Below are 26,310 nucleotides of genomic sequence, written 5' to 3' on the forward strand. Positions count from 1 at the left end.
AGTGACTACATAAAACAAAGATAGGCCTGTTTATACTCCTATCGAAAAGATTACCCGGCGAACTCTTTAATTTAAGTAGAGGGAACATACAAACTCTCGATACGCCGCCTCGTCGCACAATTTTTGACCTTGCTTTCGGTAATATTTTATGAATTAAAATCACAGCTCCAAACTTTAATTTGAGGCAGTGGATACTAGTCGCAGTAGGGCTTATTCTATTTATAAGTAACGTTAACGTATATTCAGCTGTTTTGGCTACTGGGTGTTATTCATCTTTCCCAAGATTCGTTGCCTACATTTAGGCCCTGAATAAAATAGGATATGCTCAGGTTCACATCCGGTTGGTTGGTTCTTCTTTGACTTTGACTTTTATAACTAAAACGATGATTTTGACCGTTATAACTAAAACGAAAAGTATTACTTACTTACTTAACGAAACTAAAACGAAAATTATAGTAATCGAATAATATCACTGCAGAGAGACTCTCAACCCAGTGCATAGTACATAAACGTGGGAACTAGCTAGTCAAAGATGCCATTAACAACTAGATAAACTAAAGGCTTAGCAAAATGAGGCTAACAGTTATAATGTGTTCCACTTGTCGGAGGGATTCGCTCTAAGACGCAGAAGGAATCTTTCCTTCCGTCGAATCTAAATAGGACTTAAACTACTTGTGTCGGCCAGCTGGTCAATATGGTCGGCGCATTAAAGTCGTGCACACTTCGGGAGTTTGCAGACTTCGTCCTGAATATTCAGCCCTATTCTGCATTTCGACTTGGATTGGAATTTTTTCGATTTGGCAATTTTGGTATTCTGTGTTCCAATCTCTTTCGATCCAACTTCGAATCGTTCGATTTTGCGTATTCTGCATTTCGATCGTAGTTCCGTTTTTCTAAGTTGCAAATTAATTGGCGGAAAAATATTTTCTTTTTAGTTTTTTATTAATTTATAACAGAATTTTAACAAAAATGTAAGTAAAACTTGTTAAGAAACGTAGAAAGCTTGATGATGATTGTTTTTTATGTTTCCAGGTCAAAAACAACATGTCGATGTCGAAGTCCTTGGACGTATTTGCCCCGCAGAAGTATCTAACACATACTTGAAAGCATCCTTGTTAAGTCGAAAGTTTTTTTGAACCTAAATAAGAAAATAAGTCATTAAACTTTACCACTTTTAAGTTCAATTTCTTACAATTCGTCACTCATCTCAAATGGATTACACAAATCTCGCAATATTTGCCTTTCCATTCTCGCCTGGCCATTTTCGTATGCGTTGCTTTCCAACTCCACAAATAATGCCGCGGCTATTGATTCCATTATAATAGACAGCTATAGTTTGTGTCTGTTCGTTGGGTCCAGTTATATGCCAAAGCAAGCTGCCGGCGTAGAGGAAGGTGAAGCGAAAACGTAAACAATCCTTGCGGAAAGAATAAATAAATCTTTATAAAGTATTTTAGGCCAGTGCAATGATATTAGCATCCTTAAAATTCAGAAAATGTCAACTATATTCGTGCAAGAATCAGTTTTAACAAAACTTGGTGGCCACGGCAGGGAATTGGCCTAAAGAACGACAAAAACACACTTACAATTATGAAAGCACTTCACTCAAAAAAATATAACACTGCGGCAATATATTCTTTCGCTTTTTTTTGTACAAAATGGCGTGGATAATAAAATATAAACGTTTTTCAGTGTTTTTTACAAATTTTCTTTATTTTATTTTGTTCCAATGTTCACACATTCCGTACGAACAGCTGATTTCGAAAAATCATTTGCTCTTCCTCTTCTCTTTACGATTCCGTCGTAATGCAGAATACCAAACTTCGATTAAAGCGGAGCGTAGAACGGGAACGTAATCGAAATGCAGAATAGGGGTGATTGTAAGAGGTTTAACTCCCACAGTACATACACCATTTAATTGTTCCGACCGAATCTATCCATGGTTAAATCCTGTTCGAAGTTTCGGTATCTTGAACTTCCGGAAAGCGGTTTGATGACAATTTTCCTATTGGGTGTGACCACTAAACCATAAAAATAAGAAAGAATGGTCTGAATCCTGCGCACTGATTATGAACTAAGAAAAAAGATTAATAAACGGAACTGAAGATGGCACACGTTTGTCTCCAAACCATTTAACAACATGAAACTCGTTCTTTAAGGAATGGAGCTTAAACGTCCTCCAATTGTGAAAGTATCGCTTACACTTCCATAAATGTTGTGTATGTCAAAATTTTGAGGGACACAAAATTCATTTTGCCATTTTCAAGTATAGGTTAAAATTTCCACAGTCCTTAAAATTACCGACATCCTTCGTAACTATTACCAGAATGTGCACCTTTTAATCGGACGGGGCTTCTCCTTTCCGCTGTCCACTTTCACTTTATTTTTGAACTGATGAGCCCTGAGTATCCAATATAAGCAATGAACTAACATCTCTCAAAAAATTGCGAGATTCTTCTGGTCAAATATTGGCATTGAGCCTTAAGGTCAAAGGGACTGTCATAATATTTAATCAGTGGCAATGCCAATACGCGATTCGATACATATTGGCATATGGCTCTTGAAAAAAAAGAGTCATCAGTTGAGAAGTTCAAAGGTGAATGCGACCATCTGGCTAATAGTAGAGCAGCGACTTCATATCCGGCAAGAGACTGCCCGTATTCGGAAGACTCTCCTAAAACAAACGAGGCGCGTTGTCAGCGTTTGCACATTTGTAGGAGGACATTCCAGTGGTGCTTTAGGCTAGGGTAGTTGACTCTAGATACAGCAAACATATGAACAAAATCATATTCCAGTTCAAACATGTGCTATAAGAGCATTTTGTACAAACTCCAAGATGCTGTAAAACAAACCTTCGCATCCTGAGTCAACATCACTGACACATTTGTGGCGGCACGACAGCAGTTACGAGAATGTCCCCTGCTGATGCACTTAGCATTCTAGTTGGAATACCCCCTTCCTTATTATGATAGAGAAATATGTAGGTCACACTTGCTGCATTAAGTTTTCGGAGCTAAGTGGCAAGAAATATCAAGGTAACTAGAAAACTCATAGACAATCCTATATTGACAACTACGAAATGCAATAGCCAAACATTCAAAGTCTCACGGAACTTTAATGTATGGACCGAGTGTTCAACAATGTGGGTGATGATAAAACTAAAGCCGACATCTATAAGCCGAACTTCAAGAAATGTATATTAATGGTATGGTATCCTGCTATATTTCATACTAAAATTTACTCAATGAAACTGTGTGGTACGGATCATTATTGTCGCTCTACATTTGTCCTTGCGTGCCTTTAGACGTCCAATCCGTTTGGGAGGAATCAAAAGGAGGGAGGAGTTGCATGATCCATGAAGCAGAAGCGTGGAATCCAAATTTCTAAGATCATGTGCAAGTCCTACGATATTAGACTCACAAAGTTGTCCATATCTCTAAAGAGATAAGACTTAAAGCTCACGATGGGCATACTAACTAGGCACTGTATTCTGGCCTCACATGCTCACAAGTAAGGCCTCGTCAGTAACAGCAGATGTAGGAAGTGCGAGATGCTGTAATAAACGGTTGAACATGCTCTGCGATAGCGAGGTCAAGGCTCCAGCTACTAGGTGCGGCTGAGTTGCCTAATTTCGAGATAGCAATTAAGGTAGGTCCTAGAAAACTTCTCGTTTTTGACGAGATTACGCAGTTATTATACATATAATATGAAGGGCTTAGAACCAAAAGGATCTAAGTAACATCGACGTTGAATTGAGATAATTAAGGTTAATGTAAATTACTTATTGTAAATTCTGGGTAAATGCGTTTGAAATGATTCCTGTCTAAATGAATGCAGGTTAGTCAACTAATTTAAAGGATCTTTACTGCAGATGGAAAATAACTGTTAATTTCCAAAAATTATTGCAATAAAATTTCGAACGTTGATTGTTCGGCCAAAAGAACATGCAGAATTTTTTCAAGTATGCAGTTTTGTAGCCCGTTTAATTTTAGTATAATAAAGTGCTAAACTTAAGTTCGTAGGAAGTCTCCCTGATTTTTGGCAATTTTTTTTCTGGATCCAAGCGCACTTATACCCTTTTGGCTCCAAAAATTGTTGCAATAAAATTTCTAACGTTGATTGCTCGTCCAAAATAACATTTAAAATTTTTTCGAGTATGCAGTTTTGTAGCCCATTTAATTTTAGTACAATAAAGTGCTAAACTTAAGTTCGTAAAATGTATCGCTGATTTTTGGCAATTTTTTTTTCTTCTTTTTTCCATATAAAAAAAATTACGTTAAAAAATTCCTATGGGGTATAACTCAAGAAAAAAATTGCCAAAAATTAGGGAAATTTTTTACAAAGCTAAGATTAACTTTTTGTAATAACAGCTGACTTTCTAAACGTCAGTTTGATTTTATTTTATTTTGCCACTGCTATACGATGATGTATTTTCATGTAAGCCTGCTTTTACATTAGTCAAGGATTGAACCCAAGTCTGCGGCACAGACGAGAGAGGGGAGAGGCTTCTTCACCTCTTTCAAATCAGCGAGACTTCCTACGAACTTAAGTTTAGCATTTTATTTTACTAAAATTAAACGGGCTACAAAACTGTATACTTGAAAATTTTCTGCATGTTCTTTTGGCCGAGCAATTAAATTTTATTGCTTGGAGGAGCGCACATAGATCCTTTTGGCTCCAATCATTAATGCAATAAAATTTAGTACGTTTTTGGCCTGGCAAATGTATGGCACTAAAATGTCCAAAATGGCTTGGATCGCATTGTCAACAAATAGACACTATATTAAATATACAAATATGGGTATAACTCAATTTAAAAAAAATTTCACTTAGATCCTTTTGGTTCTGAGCCCTTCATATAAGTCATGATACCTAATTGAAGTTTTTCCTCTTGGTCGTTAATCATATTATGGTAATACTATGGACACATTAGGCAATGTGAAGTCTTTAATGACCTGTAAGCTCATAGATTAATGCATGAAAATCCTTAACGGTATGGAATCAAAAAACAAGGCTTTGTTAGAATGGGCAAACCACCTTTCCAAACAGCGTGCTATATCAAAATTTTATGGACCAGAGCCTTACGGTGGGCTCAACATACCATACTTAGGGGAAACTGTGAGTAAGTGGAGGAACGCAGTATATGCAAGACTGGAGTGAGTACCCATAACAAATATAGGCCTAACTGTGTATACTCCTATCGAAAAGATCAGAACATACAAAGTCTCGATACGCAGCCTCGTCGCACAATATTTGATTTTGCTTTGGGTGATATTTTATGGATTAAAATCACAGCTCCACACATTAATTTGAGTCTTTGGATACTAGGCGCAGTTGGAGATGGTTAGGTTTAAGTTGCGTATATGTATATTCAGCTGTTTTGACTGCTGGGTGTTATTCATCTTTCCAAGATTCGTTGCCTACATTTAGGCGCTGAATAAAATAGAACAGCTTTAGTTTCACTTCCGGTTGATTGGTTATATCTTCTTTAGACTGGGATCGTTTAGTAAACCGTTATAACTAAAACGAAAAGTAATCGATCAATATCAATGAAGAGAGACTATAAACTCACTGCATAGTTCATAAACGTGGGAGCTAGCCAATCAAAGATGCCATTAACAAATAGATAAACTAAAAGCTTAGCCAAAATGAGGCTAACAGTTATACTGTGTTCCACTTGTCGGAAGGATTAGCTCTAAGACGCAGAAGGAATCTTTCCTTCCGCCGAGTCTAAATAGGGCCGCAAACTACTAGTATCGACCAGCTGGTCAGTATGGTCGGCGCATTGAACTCGTGCACACTTCGGGAGTTTGCAGGCTACGTGTTACTCTGGCTCAACTTCTTCCTGAATATTGTAAGAGGTTTAACGCCCACAGCACACACATCATTTAATTGTTCCGGTCGAACTTATCTATGGTGAAATCCTGTTTGAACTATCAGTTTCTGGAACTGCCAGAAAGGGGTTAGATGACAATTTTCCTATTGGGCGTGCCCACTAGACCATAAAAATAAGAAAGGGTGGTCTGAATCCTGCGCACTGATTACGAACTTGTGAAAGTATCGCTTGCACTTCCATAAAAGTTGTTTACGTAAAGATTTTGCGAGACACAAAAAAACTTTTCTGCCATTTTCACGCAGATGTTAAAATTTCCACAGTCTGTAAAATTACCGACATCCTTCGTAACTATTTCGCGAATATTCGAACCAGAATGTGCACATTTTAATCGGATGGGCCTTCTCCTTTCCGCTGTCCACCTTCACTTTATTTTTGAACTGATGAGCTCCGAGTATCCAATATAAGCAATGAACAAACACCTCTCAAAAGATTGCTAGATTCTTATGATCAAATATTGGCATTGAGCCTTAAGGTCATAGGGACTGTCATCGTATTTAATCCATCGACAGATATTGGCATATAGGCGCTGGTTAAAAAAAATAGGGGTGATTGTAAGAGGTTTAACTCCCACAGTACATACACCATTTAATTGTTCCGACCGAATCTATCCATGGTTAAATCCTGTTCGAAGTTTCGGTATCTTGAACTTCCGGAAAGCGGTTTGATGACAATTTTCCTATTGGGTGTGACCACTAAACCATAAAAATAAGAAAGAATGGTCTGAATCCTGCGCACTGATTATGAACTAAGAAAAAAGATTAATAAACGGAACTGAAGATGGCGCACGTTTGTCTCCAAACCATTTAACAACATGAAACTCGTTCTTTAAGGAATGGAGCTTAAACGTCCTCCAATTGTGAAAGTATCGCTTACACTTCCATAAATGTTGTGTATGTCAAAATTTTGAGGGACACAAAAAAATCATTTTGCCATTTTCAAGTATAGGTTAAAATTTCCACAGTCCTTAAAATTACCGACATCCTTCGTAACTATTACCAGAATGTGCACCTTTTAATCGGACGGGGCTTCTCCTTTCCGCTGTCCACTTTCACTTTATTTTTGAACTGATGAGCCCTGAGTATCCAATATAAGCAATGAACTAACATCTCTCAAAAAATTGCGAGATTCTTCTGGTCAAATATTGGCATTGAGCCTTAAGGTCAAAGGGACTGTCATAATATTTAATCAGTGGCAATGCCAATACGCGATTCGATACATATTGGCATATGGCTCTTGAAAAAAAAGAGTCATCAGTTGAGAAGTTCAAAGGTGAATGCGACCATCTGGCTAATAGTAGAGCAGCGACTTCATATCCGGCAAGAGACTGCCCGTATTCGGAAGACTCTCCTAAAACAAACGAGGCGCGTTGTCAGCGTTTGCACATTTGTAGGAGGACATTCCAGTGGTGCTTTAGGCTAGGGTAGTTGACTCTAGATACAGCAAACATATGAACAAAATCATATTCCAGTTCAAACATGTGCTATAAGAGCATTTTGTACAAACTCCAAGATGCTGTAAAACAAACCTTCGCATCCTGAGTCAACATCACTGACACATTTGTGGCGGCACGACAGCAGTTACGAGAATGTCCCCTGCTGATGCACTTAGCATTCTAGTTGGAATACCCCCTTCCTTATTATGATAGAGAAATATGTAGGTCACACTTGCTGCATTAAGTTTTCGGAGCTAAGTGGCAAGAAATATCAAGGTAACTAGAAAACTCATAGACAATCCTATATTGACAACTACGAAATGCAATAGCCAAACATTCAAAGTCTCACGGAACTTTAATGTATGGACCGAGTGTTCAACAATGTGGGTGATGATAAAACTAAAGCCGACATCTATAAGCCGAACTTCAAGAAATGTATATTAATGGTATGGTATCCTGCTATATTTCATACTAAAATTTACTCAATGAAACTGTGTGGTACGGATCATTATTGTCGCTCTACATTTGTCCTTGCGTGCCTTTAGACGTCCAATCCGTTTGGGAGGAATCAAAAGGAGGGAGGAGTTGCATGATCCATGAAGCAGAAGCGTGGAATCCAAATTTCTAAGATCATGTGCAAGTCCTACGATATTAGACTCACAAAGTTGTCCATATCTCTAAAGAGATAAGACTTAAAGCTCACGATGGGCATACTAACTAGGCACTGTATTCTGGCCTCACATGCTCACAAGTAAGGCCTCGTCAGTAACAGCAGATGTAGGAAGTGCGAGATGCTGTAATAAACGGTTGAACATGCTCTGCGATAGCGAGGTCAAGGCTCCAGCTACTAGGTGCGGCTGAGTTGCCTAATTTCGAGATAGCAATTAAGGTAGGTCCTAGAAAACTTCTCGTTTTTGACGAGATTACGCAGTTATTATACATATAATATGAAGGGCTTAGAACCAAAAGGATCTAAGTAACATCGACGTTGAATTGAGATAATTAAGGTTAATGTAAATTACTTATTGTAAATTCTGGGTAAATGCGTTTGAAATGATTCCTGTCTAAATGAATGCAGGTTAGTCAACTAATTTAAAGGATCTTTACTGCAGATGGAAAATAACTGTTAATTTCCAAAAATTATTGCAATAAAATTTCGAACGTTGATTGTTCGGCCAAAAGAACATGCAGAATTTTTTCAAGTATGCAGTTTTGTAGCCCGTTTAATTTTAGTATAATAAAGTGCTAAACTTAAGTTCGTAGGAAGTCTCCCTGATTTTTGGCAATTTTTTTTCTGGATCCAAGCGCACTTATACCCTTTTGGCTCCAAAAATTGTTGCAATAAAATTTCTAACGTTGATTGCTCGTCCAAAATAACATTTAAAATTTTTTCGAGTATGCAGTTTTGTAGCCCATTTAATTTTAGTACAATAAAGTGCTAAACTTAAGTTCGTAAAATGTATCGCTGATTTTTGGCAATTTTTTTTCTTCTTTTTTCCATATAAAAAAAATTACGTTAAAAAATTCCTATGGGGTATAACTCAAGAAAAAAATTGCCAAAAATTAGGGAAATTTTTTACAAAGCTAAGATTAACTTTTTGTAATAACAGCTGACTTTCTAAACGTCAGTTTGATTTTATTTTATTTTGCCACTGCTATACGATGATGTATTTTCATGTAAGCCTGCTTTTACATTAGTCAAGGATTGAACCCAAGTCTGCGGCACAGACGAGAGAGGGGAGAGGCTTCTTCACCTCTTTCAAATCAGCGAGACTTCCTACGAACTTAAGTTTAGCATTTTATTTTACTAAAATTAAACGGGCTACAAAACTGTATACTTGAAAATTTTCTGCATGTTCTTTTGGCCGAGCAATTAAATTTTATTGCTTGGAGGAGCGCACATAGATCCTTTTGGCTCCAATCATTAATGCAATAAAATTTAGTACGTTTTTGGCCTGGCAAATGTATGGCACTAAAATGTCCAAAATGGCTTGGATCGCATTGTCAACAAATAGACACTATATTAAATATACAAATATGGGTATAACTCAATTTAAAAAAAATTTCACTTAGATCCTTTTGGTTCTGAGCCCTTCATATAAGTCATGATACCTAATTGAAGTTTTTCCTCTTGGTCGTTAATCATATTATGGTAATACTATGGACACATTAGGCAATGTGAAGTCTTTAATGACCTGTAAGCTCATAGATTAATGCATGAAAATCCTTAACGGTATGGAATCAAAAAACAAGGCTTTGTTAGAATGGGCAAACCACCTTTCCAAACAGCGTGCTATATCAAAATTTTATGGACCAGAGCCTTACGGTGGGCTCAACATACCATACTTAGGGGAAACTGTGAGTAAGTGGAGGAACGCAGTATATGCAAGACTGGAGTGAGTACCCATAACAAATATAGGCCTAACTGTGTATACTCCTATCGAAAAGATCAGAACATACAAAGTCTCGATACGCAGCCTCGTCGCACAATATTTGATTTTGCTTTGGGTGATATTTTATGGATTAAAATCACAGCTCCACACATTAATTTGAGTCTTTGGATACTAGGCGCAGTTGGAGATGGTTAGGTTTAAGTTGCGTATATGTATATTCAGCTGTTTTGACTGCTGGGTGTTATTCATCTTTCCAAGATTCGTTGCCTACATTTAGGCGCTGAATAAAATAGAACAGCTTTAGTTTCACTTCCGGTTGATTGGTTATATCTTCTTTAGACTGGGATCGTTTAGTAAACCGTTATAACTAAAACGAAAAGTAATCGATCAATATCAATGAAGAGAGACTATAAACTCACTGCATAGTTCATAAACGTGGGAGCTAGCCAATCAAAGATGCCATTAACAAATAGATAAACTAAAAGCTTAGCCAAAATGAGGCTAACAGTTATACTGTGTTCCACTTGTCGGAAGGATTAGCTCTAAGACGCAGAAGGAATCTTTCCTTCCGCCGAGTCTAAATAGGGCCGCAAACTACTAGTATCGACCAGCTGGTCAGTATGGTCGGCGCATTGAACTCGTGCACACTTCGGGAGTTTGCAGGCTACGTGTTACTCTGGCTCAACTTCTTCCTGAATATTGTAAGAGGTTTAACGCCCACAGCACACACATCATTTAATTGTTCCGGTCGAACTTATCTATGGTGAAATCCTGTTTGAACTATCAGTTTCTGGAACTGCCAGAAAGGGGTTAGATGACAATTTTCCTATTGGGCGTGCCCACTAGACCATAAAAATAAGAAAGGGTGGTCTGAATCCTGCGCACTGATTACGAACTTGTGAAAGTATCGCTTGCACTTCCATAAAAGTTGTTTACGTAAAGATTTTGCGAGACACAAAAAAACTTTTCTGCCATTTTCACGCAGATGTTAAAATTTCCACAGTCTGTAAAATTACCGACATCCTTCGTAACTATTTCGCGAATATTCGAACCAGAATGTGCACATTTTAATCGGATGGGCCTTCTCCTTTCCGCTGTCCACCTTCACTTTATTTTTGAACTGATGAGCTCCGAGTATCCAATATAAGCAATGAACAAACACCTCTCAAAAGATTGCTAGATTCTTATGATCAAATATTGGCATTGAGCCTTAAGGTCATAGGGACTGTCATCGTATTTAATCCATCGACAGATATTGGCATATAGGCGCTGGTTAAAAAAAAAGAGTAATCAACTGAGAAGTTGAAAGGTGAATTCGACAATCAGGCTAATAGTAGAGCAGCGACTTCATATCCGGCAAGATACTGTCCGTATTCGGAACACTCTCCTAAACCTTTGGGGAGTGTTTTTTACAATACTTACCACATCACTGCAAGTGGACTTAGACGTCCTCAAAACTCAAACAGATAAACCAGATTATTTTAGCGGCCAGCATGATATTTGTTGGTGGTAAGGATGCATTAAAAATACTCGAAGCTAAAGCGATGAAAACTGAATCTTTATCGATGTGTCGAGCCTTGCTGGCTGCGAGGATCTATGCCCCCCTTTGTTGGGTCGGCGGACACAGCAATACTGATGTGACTAGGAAAGGTTCCGAAATAAACGTTGTAGACAAACTTGTATGACCATTTTTGGTCATATAGAAAAGTAAATGGGATTAAGGTTTGAAAGAATGCGCCAATGCCCGCCAATCACTGAAGGCTTTCACAATGAACAAAACTCCCCTGAGCTGAGGTCAGCGCAAATGCCATGCACCTAAACTAACCTGCGGTTATAGCGAAATAATTGTCCATCATTCCTTCTTTTTGCGTTGTTGTGCCATCTTCAGTGTCATTTTACACAATGTTTACTAGAACACTGCGCAATTCTCCTGCTTTTTTTAGATTTGTTCGAAGTCAACCATATATTTTTCAAAAACCCTTTGTGAGATATAAAATAAGGTGTTCTTCAAACAAATTCTGAAATAGATCGAAATTCAAAGTGATTTGAAATAGGGTGAATTCCCTCTCAGTAATCGGGCTCCTGATTCGTGCTGAAGAGATTATTGTTATTATGCCCCTTTATTTAGACCTATTGCGCTTTACGTTTCAGCCGATTACTGTTTGTGAAGACTTTTAATGGACACAAGTACCTCTTTATTTAGTCTTTTTACTCCATATCACGAAATAAAAATCACGCCGCCCAGATGGAAGATATATTTAACTTACTTAGGTGAAATCGTAGACTACAGTGTCCCTTGTTCTTGACTCCCAGATAATTTAGGCCTCCAATGCATTCATCCACTAGCTTATATTAGGCTGTCTGACATAATGAGGAGCCTCTTCGTAGGCAGTCTCTTCCGCAAACTTCTATTGCATAGATTTCTGCCTGGAAAATAGTGATATAGCATTCCATTGGTATCGATTTCATGAAGTTCGGTCTAAAAATGCCAGCTCCCGTTTTCCGTCATTAAGTTTTGGTCCATCCGTGGATACCAAATATATACCTCAAAATTCAAAATTCCCTGAGATTCTGAGCGTAGGACCATTGCATCACGAAGTTGGGATGCGGGATTTCCAATGAAATTTCTTAATACCTTCATATGCCATGTCATGTTTCCATGTTTAGCTCAATGTTATTGAACTCTTGGGGTGCCGAGTGTTGCCTCCTTCTCTATGAGAATATGGTACCACCTAGTTATGGTTTTAGCATGGATAGTTTTCTTCTCCGTGTTTGAGATACTAGGGCAGCTTTTTTTAGGATTGCTAGACAATCCTTTGGTAAAACACCATTTTTCTATGATGCGCAGGGCTTGTTGTATGCGACTGGGTTCCTGTGAGTACACCCTATTGAGAGCATTCCCCAGTGGCCATAATACGTACCCTTGTGTGTTAAATACGTTAAATTTCAGTAAAGACATCTAAGAATAGGGTTCATAATAGAGGAAACAGTACACCCCCTTGAAGGCATCTCCTAGCAGCCACAATTGACTCAACTGTCCCTCCCAACTCAAGACTGATTTTTCTTCTCTTTAGCATCAATAGCAACCAGCGACTGATCATTGGGCTTATGACTTATATCCTTGCCAATCATAGCTTGTTCTATAGCTTCATGTGTCATATTATTGAAAGCCGCTGAGATGTTAATAAAAACGCAAGGGGCTATATTTTTACACTTCAAAGTCTTTATCAACATTTTTTCTGTGAGGTTCTGAATACCCGTCTGCGTGGATTTTCCTGACTGATAGGCTAATTGAGTACTGTAAAGTGGGAGTTTTTTTTTTGTTTAGGTTGACCTCCCTAATATACTGATCCAAAATTTTCTTTAAACCCTTTAGGAGAAACGAACTGAGGCTAATTAGTTTATACGACTAGGACAGTTGGTCGGGTTTCCTTAGCTTTAGTATGAATACTACCTTAACCTCTGTTTAGAATGTAGCCGAGCAGTAGAGATGCCTTATACATATTAGTAGACAGAGATGGACCCCATCCGGTCCTAGTGAACATTGCACTCGCTTGACAGTGATGAGCTTTGTTGTAAGCTTTCTTCTCTACCACTAATGATCGGAAAAACTCCCATTATATGTTAAGTGTTGATAGCCAGAAAGCGAGTTTTATTAAGGAGTTTATATCTTTCCGGCTACATCGGTATCGAAGATATTTATGCAACACATTTGTTAAGTCTGGACTTTTTTGAAAATTGCATTATATATTTATAACTTGTTTAGGAATAAAACAAATTATTTTGATTATTTCTTTTCGGTTTATTTTTATAATTTTCGGCATTTTTTATTTTCATTTTTTTTTTTCTGGCTCTAATTTATTGGTATAAACATTTTTTTCTTCTTACAACCTAGCAATATATTATTTTTTTTTTTTTCGAATCAGACATAATAACTATTTCTACTTATTTCTAAAGTTAATTTAATATTTACTGCACACTTTGAAATATATTTACATTATTATTTTTTTTTAACTTTAGTGCGCTCATATCAATTGCCATTTAGTATTGCCTTGCACTTAAAAACAAAAACAACAAGTATGTATGTATCTTTTTTGTATCATTCTTTTGTCAACATGCAATTGCCTTTGGTAGCCCAAAATGTTACATTATTGAAGGTTAACGAACACATAAAACCTTATTTTTGGGCGATCTCTTTTGACTTCGATTTGATAAAAAAACATGACAAATAAGATATGTGAAGCAATTAAGTTCCAATAAATTGTTTAAATTATTATAAAGCATTCTTAAAAACGGTTCATTCAAAGATATACTGCTTGTGCAACTCGTTTTTGATATATATATATATATATTTTTTTTTTTTAATGTATGTTAACAATAAAATTATTACATATTACAAAAAAAAATATTAAAATGTTTATTAACTTAATATATAATAAATACAAATACTTATGCACATTTTAATATACTCTTATGTTTTCTTTTTTTTTTTTTTTTTTTTTTTTTTTTTTTTTTTTTTTTCAGTATAATAATCGCATTTTAAACACGTCTAAAGAACAAAAAGTGGAATCGAAGCCGAGAAAATTTATTATGAATGATCTTTACAAAACGTCAAATCAAAGCCGAAAAAATTTCGAAAATTTCGAAAATCCTTTTTTGCCTTACTTAATTTTTTAACTCTTTTATCTTTTTTGGATTTATTTTTTTTAATAATTTTTTTTTTACTTTTTTTTATAAATTGTATTCAAAATCTTTTAAGTTGGTTTTTTTTAATTAATTTTGAATTTTATTTTCTTTTAAATAATTTTCATGTTTTTTATTTTTTTTTTTTTTAAGAAATTTATAATTTTTTTTTTTCTTTTGAATTAATTTTTAGGTTTTCTTTTGTTTTTCTCACCAAACTTCATGTTTGTTTTAATTTTTTCTTTTTAATTTTCACGTCTTTTTTAAATTTCTTCCTTTGCATAAAAATTTTTTCTTTTAAATAATATTTCCTTTTAATTAATATTTTCCTCAATTTATTAATTTTTTTTATAAATTTCCATGTTATTTTTTAATATTTTTATTAATTTTCATGTTTTCTTAATTATGCTTTGTTAATTAATTTTCGTTTTTCTTCTCAACAAATTTTTTTTTTTCTTTTTTTATTTTAACATTTATTTTTCATGGTTTAAGTTTTTTTTATGTACTTATTTTATCTTTTATTTTGGGATACCACTTTTTGTTTTTCATTATGTTTGCTTCTCTATTGGGGTATGTGCATTGATTTTAAATATTTGAAAATCTTAAAATTTAATTTAAATTGCCAAATATGATTTAACTCATTTAACTATGTAAAAAGAACTGAACTGCTCGAAAAATTGTGAAAAGTTAAGAAAACTGAGAATTGCCTTATATTTGTGAGAAAATTCTAGAATAGATTATGTGTAAATGTATAGTAAAAACAAATTAAAATGTTGTATATTTTTGAAACGTATTTTTGATCACACCAATTTCAAATAATAGTTATGTTGATGTATTCCTTTTATAATTTGAAAAGCATTACATATGGAAATATTATTGTGTATACATATACATATATAAAAAATAATATTCTTAAATAAGGCATTAGTGTTACTTAATATTTATTATTATTATTATTTTTTAACTAACATTTTTGCTATAACCTTTTATTATTGGGTTTTTTTTTTGTTTTTTTTTTTTTTTTTCATTTAATAATCATTTTTTTGTGTTTAGTTATAAACTATGTAAAAATTACACTTAATGACTATAATTTATATATATAAAAACAAATCCCAAACTAAAACTCAATTAAGAAAAATAAACGCAAATGAGCACCAATCAATTGAAAAAACAAAAAAAAAAAATGTTTATATATAACAAGAAAAGTCATCAACTAAGTTACATATGTTGGGTTTTACTGGTCTGTAAATTAATTAATTAATGTTATATAAATTTGCTTCATTCAAGACCAGGTTGGTTTTTTTTTTTTTTTTTTTTTGGCAAATGTATATTTTAAAAAATAATTTTATATTAAACTAGTAGGCATCGAAAATAAGTAAATTAGAAAATTCCACACATTGTGCCCATCAATGCACTTTGCAAGCTTCTATTTATACCTCGTTTTCTACTTTTCGCTGTTTTTTTATCCTTTTATCCTTTTACCACCGTTCTCAACTCAGAAAAATAAAAAAAAAAATTGAAAACCATTTTTTTCTTATTTAATTTCCTGTGTGTTAGCAGTCATATTATCAACGCCACGCACCAACCAATTGTAAAACCACCCAACTTCTAACCGTTTTGGAGTTCCACTCGTTCCACATAGCAAGTAGCCCCCATGGGGATATATATATATATATTAATATTTGCATTCTAAAGCATTAACTCTTCGAAATTAAAATTTTAAATGCTAGTAATATTTGCGGTAATAATTCCAAGGTTTTACGAAACCGATTTTTTCAACAAAAAAAATATATATTAAAAAAAAAATTTAGCTTTAAATCAATTTTTCATTTTCTGTTTATTTGGCTGGTAACAGATTTTATCGAAACATCAGATCGGCCAATGTTTGTTCAGCCTGAAATGATAAGCAAAACAAAAAATGAAAAATTGTTTGCTAAAGTAGGGATCAAATTCTTACTAACTCCATGTAGTGGATGGATGAGGATGCTAGCGCCATGAAGTGTGTGAATGGGTATGTCTGTGTAAGGTGATAACTATTATTAAAGAGCGAAAACATCGCCAGCACCAAAAAATAAATCAGACTTTGTATTGCAGCCACCCATACAAATTCGTTCATTAAAAAAAAACTTATAAAGCAACAGTTTCAATAGTAAATATTAATACAATCAAATAAAAAATACAAAAAAATTACAAAAGAAAAAAAACAAAAAAATAAAAAAAATAAAATAAAAAAAAAACAAAAAAAAAAAACAAAAAAAGAATTGTCGGCATCGAAGGACCAAATATTTGGTCGTGGTGTGCTTATAGCCGGCCGTGTGCCGGTTGGCCGGGACGGCTGTGATGAACAACAAAAACCGGCTTGTGCTGTATCTTTGGACGAGTTCGCCCAACAAATTTTTTTTGTTGAGCGACAAGAACTAAAACATTCCTGGCGCCCGAGTAGGCCCCATGGATAAAAGAAATAAAAAAATATACCTAGACTGCACATTTCTGCGTCCATAGAAAGGAAAGACAAGGGAAAATAATCACAATTCCAGAAAAAGCACTATGTGCTACAAAAGTACTTTTCAAATAAAATAAAAAAAGCGAAGACATACGCAAAGTGTTTAGAACTCCATGAGTACATTTTCATACTTAGCAGCATATGCGCTACTTTCACGTCACTTTCATTTATGAAGCTTTGTCTAGAGAAACAAATTTACGTCGAGGAGCTACAAATGTTTTCCGAAACCTGTTATACAGTATGTTTGTTGTGTTCACACGGTGGAAGGAAATCCTTTCAGCTTCCCTGAAAGGATGGCTCTTTTTAACGTGCGAAACATGGAGCTCGGATACGTAATACCCTAACATTAATTTTGAATTAATTTCTTTTCTTAACATTAATGAATCGCGCACAGCACTGGCATTAAAGAATCGTGTATTCCGTTTTGATAGACACCCAATTGAGCTGCACAAGTTATATATGTATATATAAATTTTTTTTACAACATTCATCTTTTAAGGTCAAAGTCATGAAAAGGCTTTCCTTGCGTAATTGCTTAATTTATTGTTCCTGTTTCGTTTAGTATAAAATTGTGAACTAGGGGTTTCGTGATAGGCGCGAACGCGTAAGCGGGGGTAGTAAGAATATGAACAATAATTTCATATATGAATATATATTTAATAAGGATAGAATAAGGTTCATAGGTTATGTGTATGGGCTTTAGTTGCATCTGATAACGTTCGCCGTTGGCAACGCGGTTGTCAGATGTAACTGCAGGCCAAGACACAAATGAAAAGAAAAAATAAACGAAACCCCGAATGCAAAGCGGTCATTATTTTTTGCCGCTCTTTCCGACGTGAATTTTTAGCCGCAATAGCTTATTTTTAATTTTCGCTACTAAATCTACCGCGGTACAATTTTAAATATAAAAGAATGCTGTGGTGCAGACGAACGCCAAACAATTAACTTTTCAGAACGATTCGGGGTCATGGCGGAATTCACGAGAAGAGAATCATAATGTATATGAATGCTACACGTCACCTTTCATTTCTAGAAAGGTCATTGAACATACTATTGCTGCTGATAATACGCGTCATTTTTTGGATAGGAATCCGTTTCCGGAAGGATGGTTCGTCGACTTGTGTTTAGTAACGCGGAATCTCCTTGGATACCACAGACCACATCAAATCCACCCCGACGATGTTTCAACTTTACGTCGGCTTGACTTTATTAGTGATGGTACTTTACTAGGGCGAATTTTTTATTCATCACAGGCAACCAATCAGATCTCAATATGCCTATAGAAGACATCTAGAATAGAAATGTTGCCCATGCAGTTTCAGGGAAAGGAATCACCCTCAGTTTTTGGATTTGAAGTATACGATGGCGACAATATTGATTATGATATAACCATTGAATCAGTGAACGATAATATATCATCGCCATACGCATTGGGTGCACCAGCGGCTTTTAAGTGCCAGTACCAAGGTTAAATAAGAACTGATGCGGACTTTCAGTAGTCAAATCATATGAAAGCCCTCTGACAAATGTAGGTGATCGGCTAGAAGCCAATTACGGCACAGCATATATCTACACATTATAATACAACATCAGTTAGGAAATGAAACCAACAGAGTTACAGCGCATAAGCAGTTGGCTTCTTATATTTAAAATCTCATCCAGCGAAGATGAACTTGAAGAACAATAAAAAGAGATCATTGGATCAACGTAAAGAAGGGTATGTCAGACAAATAATGTACGTTACGTTCATATGGCAAACCGGCAACTCAGTATTAATTCCAACCATGCATAACTTATAAGTTTAACTTGACTCTATATGTGGGAGTCGAATGACGTGGCGAATGCTGATTGGTCGACTCTCCCGTCATTAGAACCCATGATTAGCTGCCTATTGACCAGCAGCAGCTGTAATGGCACCTTAAGTTCAATCTCACCACAGAAAACATTCATTAGCTGATGTAGCGCACGGGCGAATGCAACCCAGTGCGTGTGTGACATAGAGGTAGATATTATTTGAACTAGAAAAAGACCAGACACTTTGGGATCGATCATATACGGAGCTCATTAATTATATATACACATTTCAGTACACTTCGTCTAAACTCAAATATTCTTAAGTTTTATTAAAACATATGAGTTATTATAAAGTGTAACTAGACACATATAAAAAAAGGTGTCCATAAGTAACCTACAGTGTGTAGCATTATACGTCACACCCACTGTATTGTATCATTATACGTCACACTCACTGTAACATATTCGCGGCATTACGCATAACAAACTCCAAATATATTTTAGTAATAATCATATTACAATATTTTCCAACATAAATTATTGAACTAACCCAGACGGCTAACCAACATCAATGGAATGCCGAATATGAGACCCATATCCATTCACAGCTCATAAACTATACATACAAACATACAACCCATGGTGGGAAAATACCAAAACATTCAAATTGATCTGCTGACGCTGCTAAATGTACAAAACTACATGTATGGAGTTATGCATACAAAACTACATGTATACAAAGACTGTATACAAACGTACATGTATGCATAACCCATTTCCTATGTACTTATTTTTAGTTATTAGTATTAAGATATTTATGAATGTATAGGTTAAGCAAATTACTATAAAAGACGAGAAATTAATTAATAAAGTAAGATTTAATGTTGGACAACCAAAGTCTTCAATTCTTTTATTTCTGTACTTTTCAAGTGTTTTAATTATATGGCACAACTTTAACAAGGCGTTGGATGGTAAAGTATAGCCAGTCAATATAATTGGAAATCTGCAAATCATCTATATATACCACATGGCGTTACAAAGCCTTTCGGATTTAAAAATGCCAAGGTTCTAATTACTAATACAGATCTCGCCAAATCTGCGTCCCGACAGTTTGCGAGATTGGAATTCAGTCTCTATTGCCTTTTTGATAATTATAAATTTGGGTTTAATCGTGATAAAAGCTTACGCGAGGTAGGGGTAGTAAGGGTACGAACGACAATGAAAAAAGGCTCCCAACTAGAATACCGTTGATTTTACACGGCAAGCAGGAGCTGGATTCACTAACTATGAGTTTTAAAGTGTACGCTTGAAATTGTGTAAACTTTAAAATTCTGATTCTGCAAAGTAAAACTGTGAATAAGAAAACTCACTGATAAAAATTTCGTGCGTATACGCACTGTTGTAGAATGATTGTTTTTTTTTTTTTTTGTTTTCATGGCATTTGATGAATATTTTCTCACATTCAGCGCTCATTCAACTAAACCATGAGCAAAACACCTTACAAGATCGTATAAAAATTTCAATCAGTGTACATTTATCAGTTTTTCACAGTTAGAGAATCCAGCCCCAGGTATAGTGGATCGTGTGCGCTAACTTCCACATGATGGCACGTATACGGCACAATTCTTATCGCCTTTGACTGTTCATGACACAAAAACTAATAATTTCTACTAATTTCTAGAATGAACATTCATTTGCAATAAATCGTTTAAAAGTAATGATTTCTTCCAGTTAACGGTCTTTTCTCACGGGGCGTCGCGAAAGAACTTCTCACATTTCACCAGCAAAGCAGCCAGCTTGACTGTGAGTTAACAAGTGATCGCCGCTCCGGAAATCATTACGAGGAAGTAGATCTTCTCACTGAAGCCTTTTTAATTGAAACTTGATGGTATAGAGAAACAATTGATTTGGGGGGGTAGTAAGAATATGAACGATAAGAGCTCATTCCGTACATACAATGTGGTGATTGCCAAAAAGAAGACAACAACTTAATGTTTGTAAAGTCGAAGATCCTGCCATTACTGACCTGCAATAACCGCAGAAATAAAAGCATAATTCGATCACTTATTCGAAAAATATATCCGAAGGAGCTAATAACACAAACGCCACGATGAACACAAAAACTGCTATTGCAGTATCTCAACGAAATTGACAATAGAAAAAAAACGCTAGGCGGACGAAACCACCAAACCAAATGGCACCCATTAAGAAACAAACAAAAAAGAGGGGAGGAGGTCGTCAATTTTGAGTAAGGAAAGAAAGAGCAATACTTCGAAATGTGTACATATAAGAAAAAGGATATTATTAACCAAATCAAACATTTAAATAATTTCGAAAACAAAGAAACAAAAAGTTTCTTCTTAAATTCACAAAAATTTAAAATAAGTGACCCGAAGGCTAATGTAATTAATGGAGTGGTATTTGACGATAATCCAGAGAATGCCAATAGCGCCATTGAAATACATATATGTGTTCATTAACTGATGCCCGACCAGAAACTCACTGAACTAGCCAAGCTTGGGGATCGCACACCAATCGCCAAGCTTGGGGAGTCCACAGATTGTCGGACTGAGTCTGCGGCTGTCCTACATATTGATTTGCTTATTATTATAGTACTAGCAGAGTACACGACGCCGTTCGGGTATAAATTAAAGCAGTACTATATAGACTAATATATTAGACTAATCCCAACCCCCATTTGTATGGGAGATGCCACGCCCCTTTTTCGCTATCCCCAATTTTTTCCCCGAGGGGGTAGGGATTAGTCTTATATACCTCCTCACCTAATTTCAGTCGTCTAGCTTTAATACTTTCAGATATATTAACTACGAAAAATTCCAGTTGTATGGGAGGTGCCACGCCCCCTTGTCGAAAACTTGTTTTATATAGCCTACCATAGATTGACGCACTCAGGGTATGTCCTGGCAAAATTTCGTTCGATTCCATTCTCCTGTTTAGGCTGCAAGTCCAAACGTACATACAGACATACTTTCACAAATATATAGTAGATAGATGTTTCAAGGTTGTGTACGTAATAATCACCCTTATTATAGTTGTCAACGTCAACCCTCACTTCGTATCGTCATCGACATCAACGTCACGTCGATGCGAAATGGGTATTTACTAAAACAATGTATTGACGTTGATGTGTTATCGATAGTTTTATAGAAAACCTACGATCCCTATACTTTTGACAATTGTTTATTTACAATTTGTTTAGTGATTATTTGGTAATTGGTGTAAAATTTGTGATTTAAAATGTTTTTCGTATCGGACAGTGAAACTTCGAGTGATGGCGAGTGCAAGGAGATGTCACATCTCCAAAGAAAGAGATGCGTCAAAGGTCTGCCATTTTAAATTTGCCAGATGGGAAGTTAGTACCATAGTTTCTGATTTCCATTAGAGCACAATTCTCCATTCCGGGCAAATTTGTTGGAACTGCTCCTGTTAACCCCCTTGGCAAGGTTTGGATTATTTTCTAATTCTGCAACAAGCTCCGTGAGTTGGTTGTTGTTGGTTATTTTTACTATTTTCTGAAATTTTATTCACCCCTATTATGGTTGTCAACGTCAACTGTCACTTCGTATCAATATCGACATCACGTCGTATTAATATAAACGTCACGTCATTGAAATTCGGGTATTTACTTCATCAATTTATTGACCATGGTACAATTACCAGGTAGAAGCATTAGCGAAAATGCAACCCTCCCGTGTATTTTGTTGTTGCCGATTGTGCATAAACTGTCAATCGTTCTTTCAGTTTCTTCTGTCAAAAGTGATGGAAGAAGAAAAATGTCACATGTAATTTTCGTCAACAAAGCCAAAACAAAAAAAGAAAAAGTTGGTTTGCTGATGAAGCTGGAGGAAAAAGGCATTTTAAATGGAAAATAAAGGTAATTAGCTGATTTTTAAATGATATAACTTAACAAGGGGGCAGACTGACTGTGCTGACACCACACTTCAACAAACACAAGCAAAGCCAACGTAGGTAATTGATCCGATATCATATTGCGTAAGCAGACAAAATGCAATCCATGGGAACTGCAGCGTAAGCGATATGATATGCGGACAAAATGCAAGTCGTGTGATTCGCCACGCAAGCGATAAAATATTATTTTGGCCAATCGTGGGAAGTGCAGTGTCAGCAATTATGAAATCACATAGACTAAGTCCCTTTGAACGTTTTCCGAAACCAAATAATTTTTACGGAGGGGAATGCAATGACTTGTGTTGAAAACCCACATCCAGGATTCACTCGTCATTATGTGAGACTAGATATAATTGAAAAGGCCAGCTTAACCGAAGCCTTAAAGGAACGTCTAAACCCGGCATTTATAAATGGAATAAAGATTCCAGAAAGTTACTTACAACTCCTACAAGAAGTATATATAGAACATTTCCTTTTATACAAATTAGGATAACTCAGAGGGTGGTCGAGGATGTGGCCAACGAGGATAGGATTTGCGGTATAATAGAGACAGAACATAGGAGGGCCCATAGAAACTCAAAAGAAAATAGGGAACAAGTCTTGGAAAAGTATTATTTTCCCAAAATGGCTAGTAAGATAAAAAATTTCACTTCTAACTGTGAAACCTGCCTTGCTAACAAGTATGATAGGCATCCGGCAGTACCACCGGAAAGTGCCGAAATATCCATGCGAAATAGTGCATGTGGACATTTTTGAAATTCAAGGGGAGAAATTTTTATCTTGCATAGACAAATTTTCAAAATTTGCCAAGCTTTTTCACATTAAAAACAAAGCATCCGTCACTCTCCGCGATAAGCTAGCCAAAGTAATACACTATTTCACAACTCCTAAAATGATAGTCACCGACAATGAGAGGGGATTTATGACTCCCTTGGTATGTAACTACATAAGAGGAGGAATCGAACTATATCAGACTCCAATTCAAAGAAGTGAAGTAAACGGCCAGATCGAAAAATTCCACTCTACCATTATTGAGATTTATCGGTGTCTCCGGAAAGAAATTAATAACGCTAGACCAAAGGAATTGGTGTATATTGCTGCCGATCGTTACAACACAACAATACACTCTGTAACGAAGAGGAAGCCTAGCGACATATTTTTTAACAGAACCGAAAGAATTAACTACCAAGGCCTAACCAACTTCAAAAGTAGGGTCCACAAGGAGATCAGGGAACAAATCAAGAGAAACCAGGAGTTAAGAAATCTCCGATTGAATAAAAAAAGGAAAAGAGCTAAGGAATTTAGGCCAGGAGATGAGATTTACGTCAGGGATAAACAGATAAAATTAAAACAAAAGGCACTTTACAAAAAGGAAACGGTTGGTAAGGACAATACAGTGATATTGCTCACAGACACTGGCAAAAGGATTCATAAAGCGCAGATAAAAAATACGCCAACATAAGATATAACAAAAAAAAAATATATATATATATAATAAGGTCACCACGGGAAGTCAACAACAAAAAGATGACCCAATAAGCGACCACAAAGATTTGAAATTCTATAGCACAGACGACGCAAAAAAGGCGTCCGCCAAATTTCAAGATCAAAGATCTTTTCTACAACAAACCACATAAGAGATTAAAGAGGCAACATAAAATATTGCAAAAAAAAAAAAAAAAACAAAAAAAATACAAAAAAAAACAGAGGAAACGATTTTTCGTTTAAAAATTTTAATGAAGCAATATCTGCCCACAAGAAATTAATTACACGCTTAATAAAAGAGGAAAATAAAAAATATTTTTTTTTTCTTCAGAAGAAATCTGCCCACAACAAAAAACTAATTATGCGCTTACTAAAAAAGACAAATTAGACAAAACAAAAAATAGAAAAAAAAAACACAAAAAAAAAATATAAAAAACTTTAAAGAAGGGAGTAAAGAGGAAACATTTCAGTAATTCTTAGAAATATTATCCTCTTTCCTCAGCTTCTTTACCACGAGTTTTTGTAAGGCGGCAGGATCCAAGGGTAGTAACCTTTAACGCTTACAAACTACCTCCCTTTCATATCCATGATCTCGGATCCTGTGGACCTTCCAAGTACCACGGTGGGTAGCCGGGGACGGTGGTAGGATATAGGAATACATTTAAACGCAACAAAAACACATAAATAAATTGCAGTTCAATTCAAAAAAGCACACAAAAAATTTAATTTCTCCCTTAGTGTGGAAAGATTTTTTTTTTCTTTATACAATGGAATGTTCTTTAAATAGTAATAATAAAAGAAAAACACACAAAAGAAAAGAAGATTTACATTATGTAACCATTTATTATTAGTTCACCGTCCCTGGGATAAATAATAAAAGTGCCTAAAAACAAAAAAAATGGTCAATACTAATCTTACCAACACTAATGAGTTTTTTTCTCTCCATAATGGAACACAGTTTATTTTTAATATCTGGCGTGTACGGCCTCAACATCTACAATTATGGCTCCCCTCTGGTAACTATTGAGCACGGGCGTGGTTGGATCCTGAACGGACACTTCAGTTTAGTCCATGTGGTCGACCTAAACTACTTCAACACGGCTTTGGTCAAATTGATGGAGTCAACAGAGCACGATATTACAAGCAGGGCTGTGCGGACTGTGTTACAATTCCACCTAAATCAAACTAAGCTGCGTCTCGATGAACTACAAATAAGCAAATCACGAAGGGTACATTCCATTGACTGGATTGGTTCTGCATGGAAGTGGATAGCTGGGTCTCCAGATGCAGCGGATTGGGACTATATTCTTCGAAGCATAAATGACGTGATAATAAACAACAATCACCAGTACCGGGTCAACGAAAAACTATTCAACGGTACCCGCGAGGCAATCGAGAAAGCAAACGAAGCGATGCTCCACATTAACGCTATAAGCAAAAACATTAGCGAGGAGAATATCGAACTTCTTGACCTGAGCAAAGTCCTTATCTTGAAGGAACAGGTGTCAGAAGTCGTTCAAGCGTGCCAAATGGCGAAATCTGGCGTAATCAACACAAATCTTCTTGATCGAGACGAGATTGGAAGGCTCAGAATGGAGGAAGATTCCCTACCATATCAGAACACCATTGAAGCCATAGAGTACGGGTCGGCCTCCGTGTATTCTAACGGTAGCACACTTTTGTACGTACTCTCAATGCCAAAGGTAAAACCAGATGGCTACCGACTCCTAATAACACGGGCCGCTGTTATATAAGGACAACACGTTGATCTCAGCTATAAAAAAATGCTAATAAACGAAGTTGAAACGTTAGGGGTGAACGAGGATTGCCCTTCGATCAGCAATACAACAATTTGTTCTCCCAAATCCCTGACTAAACTTCGGGAAAACGGGTGGCTAGCTAGGCTAGTTAAAGGTGGCGATGCCAAATGCCGCTTTGAACCAGACAACACCAAAACCGTCGAGATGATCACAGACTCAACAATATTTGTTACAAACTTTGAAGGCCTATTACAAGGGAGGAACTACTCCACAACCCTAAATGGAACGTACGTCATTATTTTGAACAACGAAACAGTCACGGTGGGAAATCAAACATTCACCAGCAGATCAGTACGCACAGCGCACTTAACAAGGGGGCAGATACACTTATTTGTAAGAATGTGCTGACACCACACTTCAACAAACACAAGCAA

General features: G+C 35.9%; 1 protein-coding gene across 2 annotated transcripts in view; it reads right to left on the reverse strand.

The window, feature by feature from the left end:
- GramD1B (GRAM domain containing 1B) overlaps window positions 1-26,310 on the reverse strand; it is a 344,163-nt gene that overhangs the window by 205 nt on the left and 317,648 nt on the right. Inside the window, exon 11 of one of the 2 annotated variants that reach the window (XM_067767476.1) lies at window positions 13,719-16,298. The exons of the other annotated variant lie outside the window; for it this stretch is intronic. Coding sequence (XP_067623577.1) covers window positions 16,263-16,298 — 36 coding nt within the window. The 3' untranslated portion in view covers window positions 13,719-16,262. Of the gene's footprint in view, window positions 1-13,718; window positions 16,299-26,310 lie in introns of those variants that run through there. 2 annotated transcript variants of the gene reach the window in all.

Source organism: Eurosta solidaginis, chromosome 2 (genome assembly GCF_040869045.1).
Source record: "Eurosta solidaginis isolate ZX-2024a chromosome 2, ASM4086904v1, whole genome shotgun sequence".
Taxonomy (NCBI): domain Eukaryota; kingdom Metazoa; phylum Arthropoda; class Insecta; order Diptera; family Tephritidae; genus Eurosta; species Eurosta solidaginis.